Genomic DNA, 13633 nt, shown 5'->3' on the forward strand with positions numbered 1-13633 from the left:
TGTATAAGAAAAGTTATTCAAAGTTCCCACTTTAACATTTCACTGAATACTATTCATAAACCTTACAGTCATTTAACCTTTTAGTGGCAAATAATTTTCAACCTCGCATTGTTATTTTAGTTTTTATCATGTGGCAAGGCTTTTTGTAAACATCTCTTGGCCTAAACATCTTTGAATAGCGACATACTTTGAGATGATGACTATACTGGTCAAATTAATACTAAATGGCTGTTTCATGATAATTTGATTATTTACATATTATAAGTATCACATTTTCTACGATTTTATGGTCATGCAAAATTTTTCTAAAGATTGATTTTCACTTTTAAAAATATAATACGGCCTAATACAGGTGAAAAACAAGAGGCCCACCTGAGTCACCTTGGCTCATATTTAAAGATTTGAAACCCTATATATTTGTATGCAAAACTTTGATCCCCCTTGAGACCCCATCCTACCCCTGGGGGGCATGATTTTGACAAACTGAAATCTGAGATATGTCAGAAAGCCTTCATGTAAATCTCGGCTTTTCTGGCTCAGTGGTTCTTAAGATTTTTAAAGATTTTCCTTATACATGTATATTTGTATGTAAAACTTTGATCCCCTATTGTGGCCCCATCCTACCCCCGGGGGCCATGATTTGAACAAACTTGAATCTGCATTATGTCAGGAAGCTTTCATGTAAATCTCAGCTTTTCTGGCTCAGTGGTTCTTGAGAAGATTTTTAAAGATTTATCCTACATATTTGTATGTAAAACTTTGATCCCCTATTGTGGCCCCATCACACCCCCGGGGGCCATGATTTGAACAAACTTGAATCTGCATTATGTCAGAAAGCTTTCATGTAAATCTCAGCTTTTCTGGCTCAGCAGTTTTTGAGAAGAAGATTTTTCCTATATATTAGTATGTAAAACTTTGATCCCCTATTGTGGCCCATCCAACCCCCCGGGGGCCATGATTTGAACAAACTTGAATCTGCACTATGTCAGGAAGCTTTCATGTAAATTTCAGCTTTTCTGGCGTAGTGGTTCTTGAGAAGATTTTTAAATGACCTCACCCTATTTTTGCATTTTTGTGATTATCTCCCCTTTGAAAGGGACATGGCCCTTCATTTGAACAAACTTGAAAGCCCTTCTCCCAAGGATGCTTTGTGGCAAGTTTGGTTGAAATTGGCCCAGTGGTTCTTGAGAAGAAGTCGAAAATGTGAAAAGTTTACGACGCCGACAGACAACTGACAAATTTTGATCAGAAAAGCTCACGTGAGCCTTTGGCTCAGGTGAGCGAACAAGAAAAAGGAAATCTAAATACAAAGTTTTATCTGTGGGTTATTGTGGTGATGAAATCACTTGAAAAAAGTAATATAGGTAAAAAAAAAACCCTCTAGCGGTATATATAATATGTACCCCTTTCTCACAAAATAAAATTCTAGAGAAAAAGTGCAATATATTAAGGTATATGAATCTTGTTTGTTTTATATTAATCTTGTTTGATTATCATATAAATCTTGTTTGTGACATGAATCTCGTCTGTCTGGTCCTACCACTTATGGTTTTCTTGATTTCCAGTGTCACATTCTTTGCCCGCTTGACTCCTGCGGGTAAGATGGCTTCTAGTTGGGAGGAACAATCCTTGTCTAGAGGCTTCAGAATAAATACCACATAGAAAGCCTGTCTGGGGTAATCAGCTTTCTGTAAGACAGCAGTTCTTTATTAGTGAAAATCAAAATATGACATTGTATATACATTGTACCATAATGATTATTACAAAGACTTCACATAATGCATCCTCCAATCCTATTTGTTATAACTCCGATTATACAGCACTGTCTTTTCTTTTCACATAAAATCACTGATTTGCATTTCATATTTTAATTGAAACAAAAGTATTTACCTGTATCTGAATAGTGGCCTGTTTGGTCATTGTTTGGTACTTACCTGTATCTGAATAGCAGCCTGTTTGGTCATTGTTTGGTACTTTCCTTCAAACTCCACATTAGTATTCAAATCATACACCGGACACTGTAACAATCATCAATAGAACTCATTGAAACTGTCAAAATACATTGAATATTATTATGCATTTCAAAAGATCAGTCAAATGGTTTTTGTCATGACCAATCTAATCAAAATTAGCTGTTTTGAATCCGCTTAGAATTTGAGGTGGTATCAGATTCAAAACAGCTTAATTTAATTAGATTGTGTTGTGACATAACAGAAATACAGAGAATCCGATACAAATAAATACACATTTCGAAAGACCAGTTGAAGAATTTTCTGCTAGTTTTACCTGTATTTTTTGAATGGACATCACGGCACAGCTCTCATCCTTTGATGTAGCATGAACCATTACTGTGTCGATCCCCTCTGGGAATGAGTACATGTAGAACTTTGGCTCTGACGGAGTGATTTCAATCTCCTTTGGGACACCAATACTGATAAATACATACAGTAGACAAGATCAACTGTCAATTTAAACTTTTTGGTTTATAATTGTATATACATTTTGTAGAATAACTATCAACAATGTTATAACCAAGGCAAAGTCTTTGTGGAAAACCCCACACATTCATAAATGGAGAGTATTCCTGGAAGAGTTTTTTTTTCTACCAAACACTGAAATAAAAATGACTCATGACTTATATTCATAAAATTAAAAATATGTGAATTTTTTAAAATAAAATTTAATGCTATAGACCCTGAAGCGTGCTACTACACCATTTGAACCGTTCCATTCCCAATAAGAACTCTTCTGTTCCCACATCAAACCATTCCGTTCAAACCGTTCCGCATTCCGTTCCAAGACAAAAGTGTTCCATTATCATCTAAAACCGTTTGTTCCCTCAAAGCGTTCATTTCCTCAAAGTGTTTATTCCTGCATAGTCATTTGGAACTCGCACATCAGTTTGTTATGGTAGGTCAACATGGTGCTCCGTCAAGATGGAAGAAGACTATCGCTCTTGATTCGACACAATATTTTAAAAGTTGTACAAGGGTAGAGAGTTCTGCAGTTCAAATCCATAAAAATCTACAGACAAATTACCAGTTCATCACGACAGGACAGAGCATACATTTATTTTGGGGTAAAAGGCAAATTTACTTTCATCAAGATTGTGAACAGACATCAACTTACTTGAAAAAAATATGTGAAAATGGATTATATTTTATTTTGAAACCAGTACATAAATAAATGAGTAACGATAAAGTTACTGTTGATGAAAAGAAAAAGTTTGTGCAGTTGGGATTTAAAATTTTTTTTTTCAATAAGGGATTTAAAAACAAATAAACTGTCAAATTCTAAAATCTACTTTAAGAAGGGTGAAAATGCTGGAAAATTGAAATATTTAAATTACTTGTTAGAATTTCAATTGGTGTGGTGTCATCATTAAAAGAAGGTATGAAGTGATCAAGATACTATGAGCTGCTAGAGTAATGGTGTACTAGTCTGGGAGAGTGGACACAGAGTCCATCTCAGGCCCCCATCTCAGGTGACATTGGCTTAATTGATATCCTTCTTTAAACTTTGGCAGGTGTCTTCAAAGCCTTTTTAATGTACGTGTATTGAATGGGTATCTTTACTTGTACGTGTACCATCAACAAACATGATAATTAGTCACCATGATATTGAAACAATGAGGATATTCCCCTCCTATCAGGTTTAAATGCAAAATAAATCATTTTTTATTAAAATTAATTATTATTAACAATTTTCAAATTAAAATCCTTAATTATCATTTATCATTAAATTACATGCACATGTATTGATCTATTCATTTTGGATACATTTATTCTGAATATGCATATGATAAAAAATTTCAAATGGTTTAACACGCTATATACACTGAAGGTATATTTGTATAGCTTTAGTGGAGTTCGATTGCAAACTATAGTCACAAAAGTAAAACTATAGTTCACCCGAACGTGCTTTAGTTTGCTGGAAGTGAAAGAGTCTAGTCGAAAATTACTAACTATTCTATCACGCACTAGTGGTCTAGTTCAAAGATGGCGCACAAAGTGTGAAAAGTAGTTTGAGCATGTTAGCAGAAATATACAACAATTGATATCGAAGTCAGTCGTTCTCCACTTAGAAAGCGAGCTTAACAAATGCAATTAAAAAACTATTCTAAATTAAATCATTCACAATTTTGGGAAAACTACTTTCCAAAATTGACAATTCCACAACTGATTTGTTGCAGAGAGCCATATTTTAATTTCTGGACTAAACTAAACTTTGTTTGCGTGCACTAGTTGACTAGACATGCGTAAACTAAACTTCCGCACTAGACTATAGTTAACACGCAAACTCCACCTATATGAGCCCTTGATTAAAAGGTTACCAATGGTTGCAAAAATATGTGTAATACATGTACAAACTGAATTCCTCTTTAAAATTACCTGTGCATTAAGTAATTAAAAAAAATCATTACATTTTAGTAAAGAGTGACAATGTTACATTATATAATATTGAAATCAGGCCTAGCCTGAAATGATGCAATTCGATTTTTATCAATTTCTAAAGGTGTGAGGTTGTTTTCGATTGATTACAATACATAAATGAAAATATCCCCTGGTGGAATTTAAAGCATGCATAATTGTATGTATAAATTCACTTCCATCCCCCTTCCTTCCTTTTTAAAATATTAATCAAAATAAACTTTTATTTTGGCAAGTAACATCTCTCTTTCCCGCAATGTCTATTTAATATGAAAAAAAGTACCAAAAGTGTCCGAAATGCTGAATTTGAAATTGAGGCCATTTACTGTTCATTCCCATCTTAGACCAAAGCATTCCGTTATCAATGAGAATCATTTGTTCCCAATCTCAAACCATTGATTTCTCGCTGAGAATCGTTCCGTTCAAACCATTCAGTGTTTGTTCCCCCAACAAAACTGTTCGATCCCAAACCATTCACCATTCCACTGGTGTAGTAGTACGCTTCAGGGTCTGTATATCAACACATAAAATGCACCTTTACATTATAAAAATACATATGAATCACATTGTTACCTGACTTGAAAATCTTCCACTTTTGTTGCTTTTAATGTAAAATTTAGTGGATCCTTACTAAAGGTTGAAAAGTCTACAAAGAAGTTCAGTTCTTCTGGTTTCTCTGACCTATGACTCGCATCCAGTGGACACAAAGTGCGGCTCACTGTCTCATACGGAGTAGCATCATCACTGAAACATAGACATGCAATTCATGAGCAACATTTTCCACTTTGAAAAACAAACATGTAGAAATAGTATGTGTAACTGTGCATATAATTTTACTTAAAACAATTGCATAAAAACACAAGATGTAACTTTCTCTCAAAACAAGAGATGTTTGTAAAACACATATGCCCCCCATGGTGCAAAATTGAAAAGGGTTATACACACACACATCATTTAATTGAGAGTAGTATCATCAATTCAAAATATTGAGCAGACAATATCTTCCTATGTCAAGAGTGGATTGACCATGTGACCTAAAAATCAATAGGGGTCATCAACTCCTGAAGATGTACCAGTGTACCAAGTTTGATGTCTGTCAAGCAAAGGGTTCTCAAGATATTGAAGGGACGGTATATTCCTATGTCCAGTTTGACCCTTGACCTTTGACCATGTGACCTCAAATTCATTCGTAGTCATCTTCTCCTGATGATGTACCAGTGTACCAAGTTTGATGTCTGTCAAGCAAAGGGTTCTCAAGATATTGAACAGACAGTGTATTCCTATGTCCAGTTTGACCCTTGACCTTTGACCATGCGACCTCAAAATCATTAGGGGTCATCTTTTCCTGAAGATATACCAGTGTACCAAGTTTGATGTCTGTCAAGCAAAGGAGTCTTGAGACATTCAGTGGTCAATATATTCCTATGTCCAGTTTGACCCTTGACCATGTGACCTCAAAATCAATAGGTGTCATCTTCTCCTGATGATGTACCAGTGTACCAAGTCTGATGTCTGTCAAGCAAAGGGTTCTCAAGATATTGAGCGGACAGTATATTCCTATGTCCAGAGTAGATTGACCCTTGACCTTTAACCTTTTGACCTGAAAAACAATAGAGGTCCTCTTCTTTTTATAACCAACCCACATATGAAATATCATTACAATCAAGTGAATGGTTCTCAAGATATTGAGCGGACAACTCATGGTCTACCACATGGGGTTAAGACCAGCAGTTTGACCTTGACCTTTGACCACGTGACCTGAAAATCCATAGGGATCATCTACTCTCTAAGGAAAGCCTCTGTATCAATTTTGGCTATTATCAAGCACAGGGGTCAAAAGATATTGAGCGGACAACACATGGTTAAGCTTAAGACCAGAGGTTTGACCTTGACCTTTGACCATGTGACCTGAAGGTCAATAGGGATCATCTACTCTCCAAGGGCAACCCTTGTACCAAGTTTGGTAGTTATCATGCATAGGGGTCAAAAGTTATTGAGTGGACAACACATGGTCTACCACATGGGGTAAAGACCTGCAGTTTGACCTTGACCTTTGACCATGTGACCTGAAAATCAATAAGGATCATCTACTCTCCAGGGGCAACCCCTGTACTAAGTTTGGTTGTTATCAAGCAAAGGGGTCGAAAGATATTGAGCGGACAACACATGGTCTACAGACCAACTGACCGACAGACCGACTGACAGACCAACAGTTGCAAAACAATATGCCCCCTCTTTTTCAAAGGGGGGCATAAAAATAGAATAATTTTGTGTATCTTCATTCTTCTTCTAATTCATAAACTGAACTGCAAAATGAAAAACCACTGACAAACGGAATCTGTGAAGAGTAATTACACACCATCTTACACAAGCAACTTGTATAAGCAACCTTTGTGTCTAATATCAGCTTCCAATGTCTCTTCACTGGTCTATTCTGAGATTTAGTTATGTTGCTAATAATTTCCGCATATATTTTCTCTATCTCACAAGTTTGTACTCAGATTTTTAGAAGCATTATGAGTGACCTTGACTTTGGACAAGTGACTTTAGTTCAAGGTCATGACACATTATCTGGTTATAAGCAACCTTTGAAATAAATATGGCCCTATAATGCCTCTCCATTGCAAAATATGATCCACCAAGAATGATGGAAAGACAAACTAGACAGACATTGAAACCAAGTTTAACAGACCAACAAGCTGGTTTCCTAGACAGTATATATATACCACACAAGCTTTGTCTGTAAGAACTTTAACTATGCACCTGGCTCCGGGATCATGAAACTGTCTTAAAGTTTAAGACAGTTTCATGATCCCGGAGCCTGGTTTGTTTACTGGACATCAAGTGGCAAAAAAAATATTTTTTTATAAATTAAAAGATTCTCATTGTATAATTCAAATAGAAATCTCAAACCCTTACCCAGGAGCCCCAAATATTACAATTTTGGTAGAGACTCCATGCTTATTATTCCTCTGAATTTACTAGTATGCATGTGCACGATGTTTCACAATATCAGACACTTTTACTATATTAGTCAAAAAAGCCCCAGCCTAGCACCAGAATTCCTGACAAAGCCTCACAAACTTCATGATTTGGTACAGATTTCCATACTTATCATGGAATGATTTGTCAATAGACAACAAGATATCTGGATACAAGAAAGATTTTAAAAATTATATGATTTATTTTTGCAAGGTTTGGGCCCAGACACCCCCCCCCCCAATCACCGCCCACCCCACCCCCAGTTAGCTATAAGAAATGTTTAAATATGGTACACATTGAAGAGCAGACCAATGAACATACATCATAACAAATACACCAATATATGAACAACAAACAGCCATGTCACCAACATCCCCACTACTCTGCCTGAGGATTTCTAAACTTCCATTCCATACCTGTATTCCAAATACATTGGTATTGTCCATGATAATGTTCTCTGCTGCTGTCGAACCACAACAATTGTAGGAAATCCTTTGACATAGTCTTTAGATACTAGTTCAGTGGTGATCCTTAAAGCAGTGGTCTGTCAATCACAATGTAAGAATTGATGAAAGCATTTGTCTTTATTGACAGGGCATATTTCAATCCCTTCATGCAAACATAATTTATTTCACAGGAATTTTACTTTTTAACATGAATATCATTGAAGAAATATTATATGGGCACAATTAAATCAACAAATCAATGTTGCCTGTTATACTGTTTCTTACTGTCTGGGGAGTCCATAATCATAATAAGGTTCCTGTCTATCAACACAGAGTTTTCAAACATTGTTGATGTTTACCAAGAAAAAAGTCTTGTAATACGCCGGTTTCGAGATACACCCGAGTTATTTCCCTTTGGAGAACTCTCGTATATAGTGAGGCACGAAACAATTTGTTTACACGCGGGAGTGGGACTAATGTTCATCACTGCATAAGTGAATGTACTCAGTAAGTTTCTCTTACACTGTTAGATCACCCAAATTCGACTGATACACAAACTAAGTAAGTTATAAGTATTTAGGGAGTAATTAAAAACATAAAATTCTTATCATATCACGTTATTCCGTTGGTCATAAGTACCATATCAAAGACATTACTTGCAAATATGACATTGTTTTTATGTTTCCACTTTAGTAAAACATTTCTTTCGATAGTATTTTGTATTTCCCACATTTACATATTAAAAGAGAAGCCGCTTTGAATACATTTTATCATCTTCCTCGCTGACTGTATGCCCTTTCTATCCCACTTAGTCATTCAAAGTCCCACTAAATGCACCTCCTACACAGAAGAGTTCGTATCTTGAAACTGGCGTATTGTCTCCTGTCATGGGCATGTCTTTCAACCAAGGAAAGTTTTCTGTTAATAATTTTGAGATTTTCTAATTTGAGAGTTTGAGAAAGAAAGAAATTCTAAACTTGTTTCAAAGAAACAGCTGGTTAAATGACATGTTGTTTTACAAGGAAGTATGCAGAGAATATATTAAAGTAACAAACAATACAATCCTTATCCTTAAGTCATTGTCAGTATTAGATATATGATGGTACACATATCTACATGTGAATTAAACCTGAAACAAACTGTCAATGAACAGCTCTTTCATACCACAAACTCTGAACAGGAAATATCTATCATAAATACAGGTCAATATGAGACCTTCCTTTCTTATCATATACAAGGTTAAATTTGTTATCTGTAAACAGGACAGGGGAAGTGCTCTTAAACATAATACACATATATTTAACATTAGTGTTGTCAAATCGGTTGGAAATCATAATCGATTAATCGGTAGCATTGGATGACTGTAACCGATCGATGATCGGCATATAATCGGATTGGAAACTTTTTGCATTAAAAATTATAATAAATGAGTAACATTAAAATTTCAAGATCATTGACACTCACTGTATGTAGTCACTATAGTGTGTATATTACTATACACGTCTTTTAGATAATGAAAATCTTAATTATCATTCACTTAAATGTTAACTTTTCTGAGTCAAGTAAAATGTTGGAATTTTCATATGCACAAGATTTATTTGAATCTGGAAAACCAAATGAAACAACTGTTTACTATATATACTTTCTTGCAAATCTTTCCATATCGAGGGTTTTTAATCCTATGGGAATCCGGGTTAGAATAGGTCCTCAGTAGATATCTACCCCTTGCTTGTCGTAAGAGGTGACTAAATGGGGCGGTCCTTCGGATAAGACTGCATAAACCGAGGTCCCGTGTCACAGCAGATGTGGCACGATAAAGATCCCTCCTTGCTCTATGGCCATAAGCGCCGAGCATAGGCCCAAATTTTGCAGCCCTTCACCAGCAGTGGTGACGTCTCCATATGAGTGAAATATTCTCGAAAGGGATGTTAAACAAAATTGTTATTCAATCAATGAATCGAGGGTTTTCATTGAGGGCGCCCCGACTGCACTCTGCTTTTTACGGAAACCAGTGTTTCCAAACAACAGACTTTTTTACATATAATTGAGAAACCCTATCTGATCAATCCGTATTATTCCGGATTATAATCGGTGATAAATTACTTTTGGAAAAATTCAAAATAACTGTATCACTGTCAATATGTAAATACATTTTGTTTCATTAATACAATGAATTTGATATTTATTTTTGACATTGTAAGAAGACTTATGAGGATCCAGAACCGACTCCTACTGTACTATACCTCACTTTTAGCATGTTAACAAGGCGGACAAAGACAGAACTTGAACAGTTGTAAAAAGACTGGAAAGCTTTTATTTGAATTAAAATAGGTACTAATACTGTATTATAATCGGTTATAATCGATTATGAAATCTCAAATCAATTGTTGAAAATCAACAACCTTTCCGATTGATTATCGATTAAAAATCGATCATCGTGACAACACTATTTAACATGCATCTAAACAGTGGGAAATAGATACACTTCTTCTTTTACCCACCTGCATGGCTTTATGAAAATACATACATAAAAGACAACTGTTACGGTTATCAAAAGCATTAACAACCCTTACTTCATCATGTCTATAAGTTTGTTCTTATTTAAAAATTCTAAATATCCTTTATACACCACCACCACCCTCAATATACACAGGCAAACAAAGCATTGCATGACGGTTAGTTAACTTTAACAGATAGTTAACTTCCCATTAACTCTTACATTTACATAGCATGAACTAGACGTTATAACTATCAGTTAAACTTAACTCATCTTCGTGCAACTGGGCCCAGAGAAGGTAATCTACATTAGATATGTTTCAGATGTGGAATATTTTGCAGAATAGTAGACCTATTTTAAGGACAGACACGACATTTCGCAGTAATACATAATTTTGCGTGACTTCACGTGCATTCCTCCTTGTTTCTACAAAACAATTTGGGGCATATTACCATGTCTGTTTTAGAGTTAGCATATTTTAATAGTTCCTGGTTGTTGTCATTACAGTGAGTAGTATAAATGGACATTACTGTAACAAAGAAGGGGAGAAAAATCATTGGGACCCTTTCATCACTAGTTAGGTGATCTAACCACTGTGCTACCAATGCCAATATTAAAAGTATGATAAATGTAGCAGTCAGACTGAATCGATCGCCAGTGGCCAGCTTGATCAGTTGGTAGAGCACCTGACTAGAGATTCAGGGGGTCCAGGTTCAAATCCCAGTCTGGTTCATTGCATTTTCTCCTTTCCTGTTACATTTGGTGCCGTGACTACAATCTAAATTTGAATTACTATTTTGGAAATCATACAAGAACTCTTAATTCATATCGTGGAGAGGAAAAAATAATTTTAGAGAAAATGTCAAAAATATTGCATATGTTCTTAAATTTGAAAATATTTAACTTTGCCCTTAGAATTTTCCATGTTATCAGTTTTAACAAATTAATAAGAAATTTGTCACTTTATTCCATTGTTATTCCTGCCAATGAATATTCATGTTGTCAGTCACACTGACATGTTTATTCATATAATATCAATTCAAAATATTATTCAAAAGCAAAAGAATTCAATAAATTTCATATGCAAATGCATATACTGCAGTCTCTGAATACATTTGATGCGTTAGACCTCATACTTTAAAACCTACTAATCATTTCTAAATACTTACCCTATTTTTCATTTCACTGTAAGTGAATTCGTAAATGGCTTCATTCGTAGTGTTGATGGAAGATGAGTAAATTTTGTTGAAATCGGCTTTAGTGACATCTGGAATTTTCTCGAATGTGTGGAATATTGGCAATATTGCAATTCCGACCACATAAATACCAAAGACGAAACTTTTGATACCAAGACGGACAGTCATTTTTCTACGTTGAGCGGTGTACTGAATTTGCTGTCGCTTTTCACTTCCGTTTCAATCAGCAAGTTAACAGACAGGCCTACTCTCGAACTGCCATATGATTTTTCTTTTGAAATGCTGAATTCATTGTTACTTTTGTTTCAATCAACCTAAGTTAGCTAGAGGCTAGTCTGACAGACCTCTTCAGCTTCTTGTCATATGACTGCTCTTCCGTTCACCGGAACTCATTAATGCTCGATAAAACATGAAATGCAAAATATCCGCACAAATGTGTAACTATTTGAAATAATGTTATAAAATGTGTAACTATTTGAAATAATATGTTATTATATTTATTGAATTGATTTATTGACCAATTATGGACTCACAGGGAACGATATACAAAAAACAATTATGATAAGAGACATAAAAGACATGTATATGGCAAGCCCTTTTACTATTTATTCGAAAAATAAGATATCTCTTTAAATTAAAGATATCTCTTATTTTAAAGATATATCTCTTTAAAATGAGAGATATCTCTTAAGATTAAGAGATATCTCTCTAAAGAAGAGATATCTCTTTCACTTAGAGAGATATCTCTTTCATCTAGAGAGATATCTCTTTCACTTAGAGAGCTATCTCTTTTACTTTAGAGATATCTCTTTCACTTTAAGAAATATCTCTTTCACTTAGAGAGATATCTCTTTCACTTAAAGATATATCTCTTTTACTCTGAGAAATATCTCTTACTTTGAGAGATATCTCCTTCACTTAAAGAGATATCTCATGTAGGCCTAACAATTCTTTTTTCTCCACACAATTTTGAATGGAGGAAAGGCAACCTAGAACATGACTAGGTCTAGACGTAGTGCAATGCAAAGAAAAATTATCTGTAAATTTAGAATAAACATACATAATCTAATTGAAAAGGGGAGATATGAAAAAATAACAAACACGGATATGTCGACATGTTGCTGCTATTAATTTTGACGTTCTTCTCATATTATTTTGTTTGTTGCTCTTTCAGCGAATAGCACGTAGCCAGATGTAGCCTAGGTCTACGCAAAGTACCGGTATGGCAAGTGGTCTAGCTGGGGGCCGCATTGATCAAGGCAAAGCCCTGATGGGGGCACATTTGATTTTTGCAATGAAATCACAGAAACAGGGGGTTCTTGTCGATTTCCAAAATATAACGAACTTCTGAAGTGTTTTATTATGCCAGCCGCGAGTAGCCAACTAGGACTAACTTTACATTCCTTCTACAAATTGTTTTAAATAGATGTTTTCAATTGGTGTACTATTACTATGGTAAATGGTACTGATAACAAAAAATATCTTAATCCGTCTACTACATACCCTACATATAGGCTATACATTATAAAGTGATATTCGGCATGATGTTAATAATTTGAAATTCAAAAGGGACTGTAAATTTCATCGAATGGCCATCATGATGCGAGGTTGATTAAATCATAATCTGGCACTATATATATAATGCTGTTATTTTAGGCACATATTTCAACGACAGGGATCTCTCTCTCTCTCTCTCTCTCTCTCTCTCTCTCTCTCTCTCTCTCTCGTAAATGATGTGCACGCAGTTGCGTACAAGTTTTGTATATATAGGCAGCTATACGCGTCTGTCTTTACATGTACTTGTATGCCATCAAGGGACCCAAATTTGTTTAAATAAATTTATTCCATTATGTACCATTGTTATGGCAATACATGTATATACATATTTATATACATGTATAACAATTTCAAAAGTTTATCACAAAACTACAAAGGATACCAGGGGACAGTGCTAAGAATTTCTTAGTGTTATATTTGACAGGATTCTCCTTGTATCCAAAGCAGGATTTTAAGTACCCGTATCTGGTAACAAGTGTGCAGAAGCCACCAAGGGGCGGTGCTTACTTTAAAAGAATTTCTTAT

At 35.0% G+C, this 13633-nt stretch overlaps 1 protein-coding gene across 1 annotated transcript in view; it reads right to left on the reverse strand.

Moving 5' to 3' along the window:
- The window catches only part of LOC125678691 (SID1 transmembrane family member 1-like), a 69054-nt gene extending 57106 nt beyond the window's left edge, over window positions 1–11948 (reverse strand). Inside the window, exons 1-6 of the mRNA XM_048917332.2 lie at window positions 11525–11948; window positions 7829–7956; window positions 5004–5174; window positions 2287–2431; window positions 1935–2018; window positions 1541–1688 (exon numbers count right to left, since the gene is read on the reverse strand). Coding sequence (XP_048773289.1) covers window positions 1541–1688; window positions 1935–2018; window positions 2287–2431; window positions 5004–5174; window positions 7829–7956; window positions 11525–11719 — 871 coding nt within the window. The 5' untranslated portion in view covers window positions 11720–11948. The remainder of the gene's footprint in view (window positions 1–1540; window positions 1689–1934; window positions 2019–2286; window positions 2432–5003; window positions 5175–7828; window positions 7957–11524) is intronic.
- Window positions 11949–13633: the final 1685 nt, after the last annotated feature.

Source organism: Ostrea edulis, chromosome 2 (genome assembly GCF_947568905.1).
Source record: "Ostrea edulis chromosome 2, xbOstEdul1.1, whole genome shotgun sequence".
NCBI lineage: Eukaryota > Metazoa > Mollusca > Bivalvia > Ostreida > Ostreidae > Ostrea > Ostrea edulis.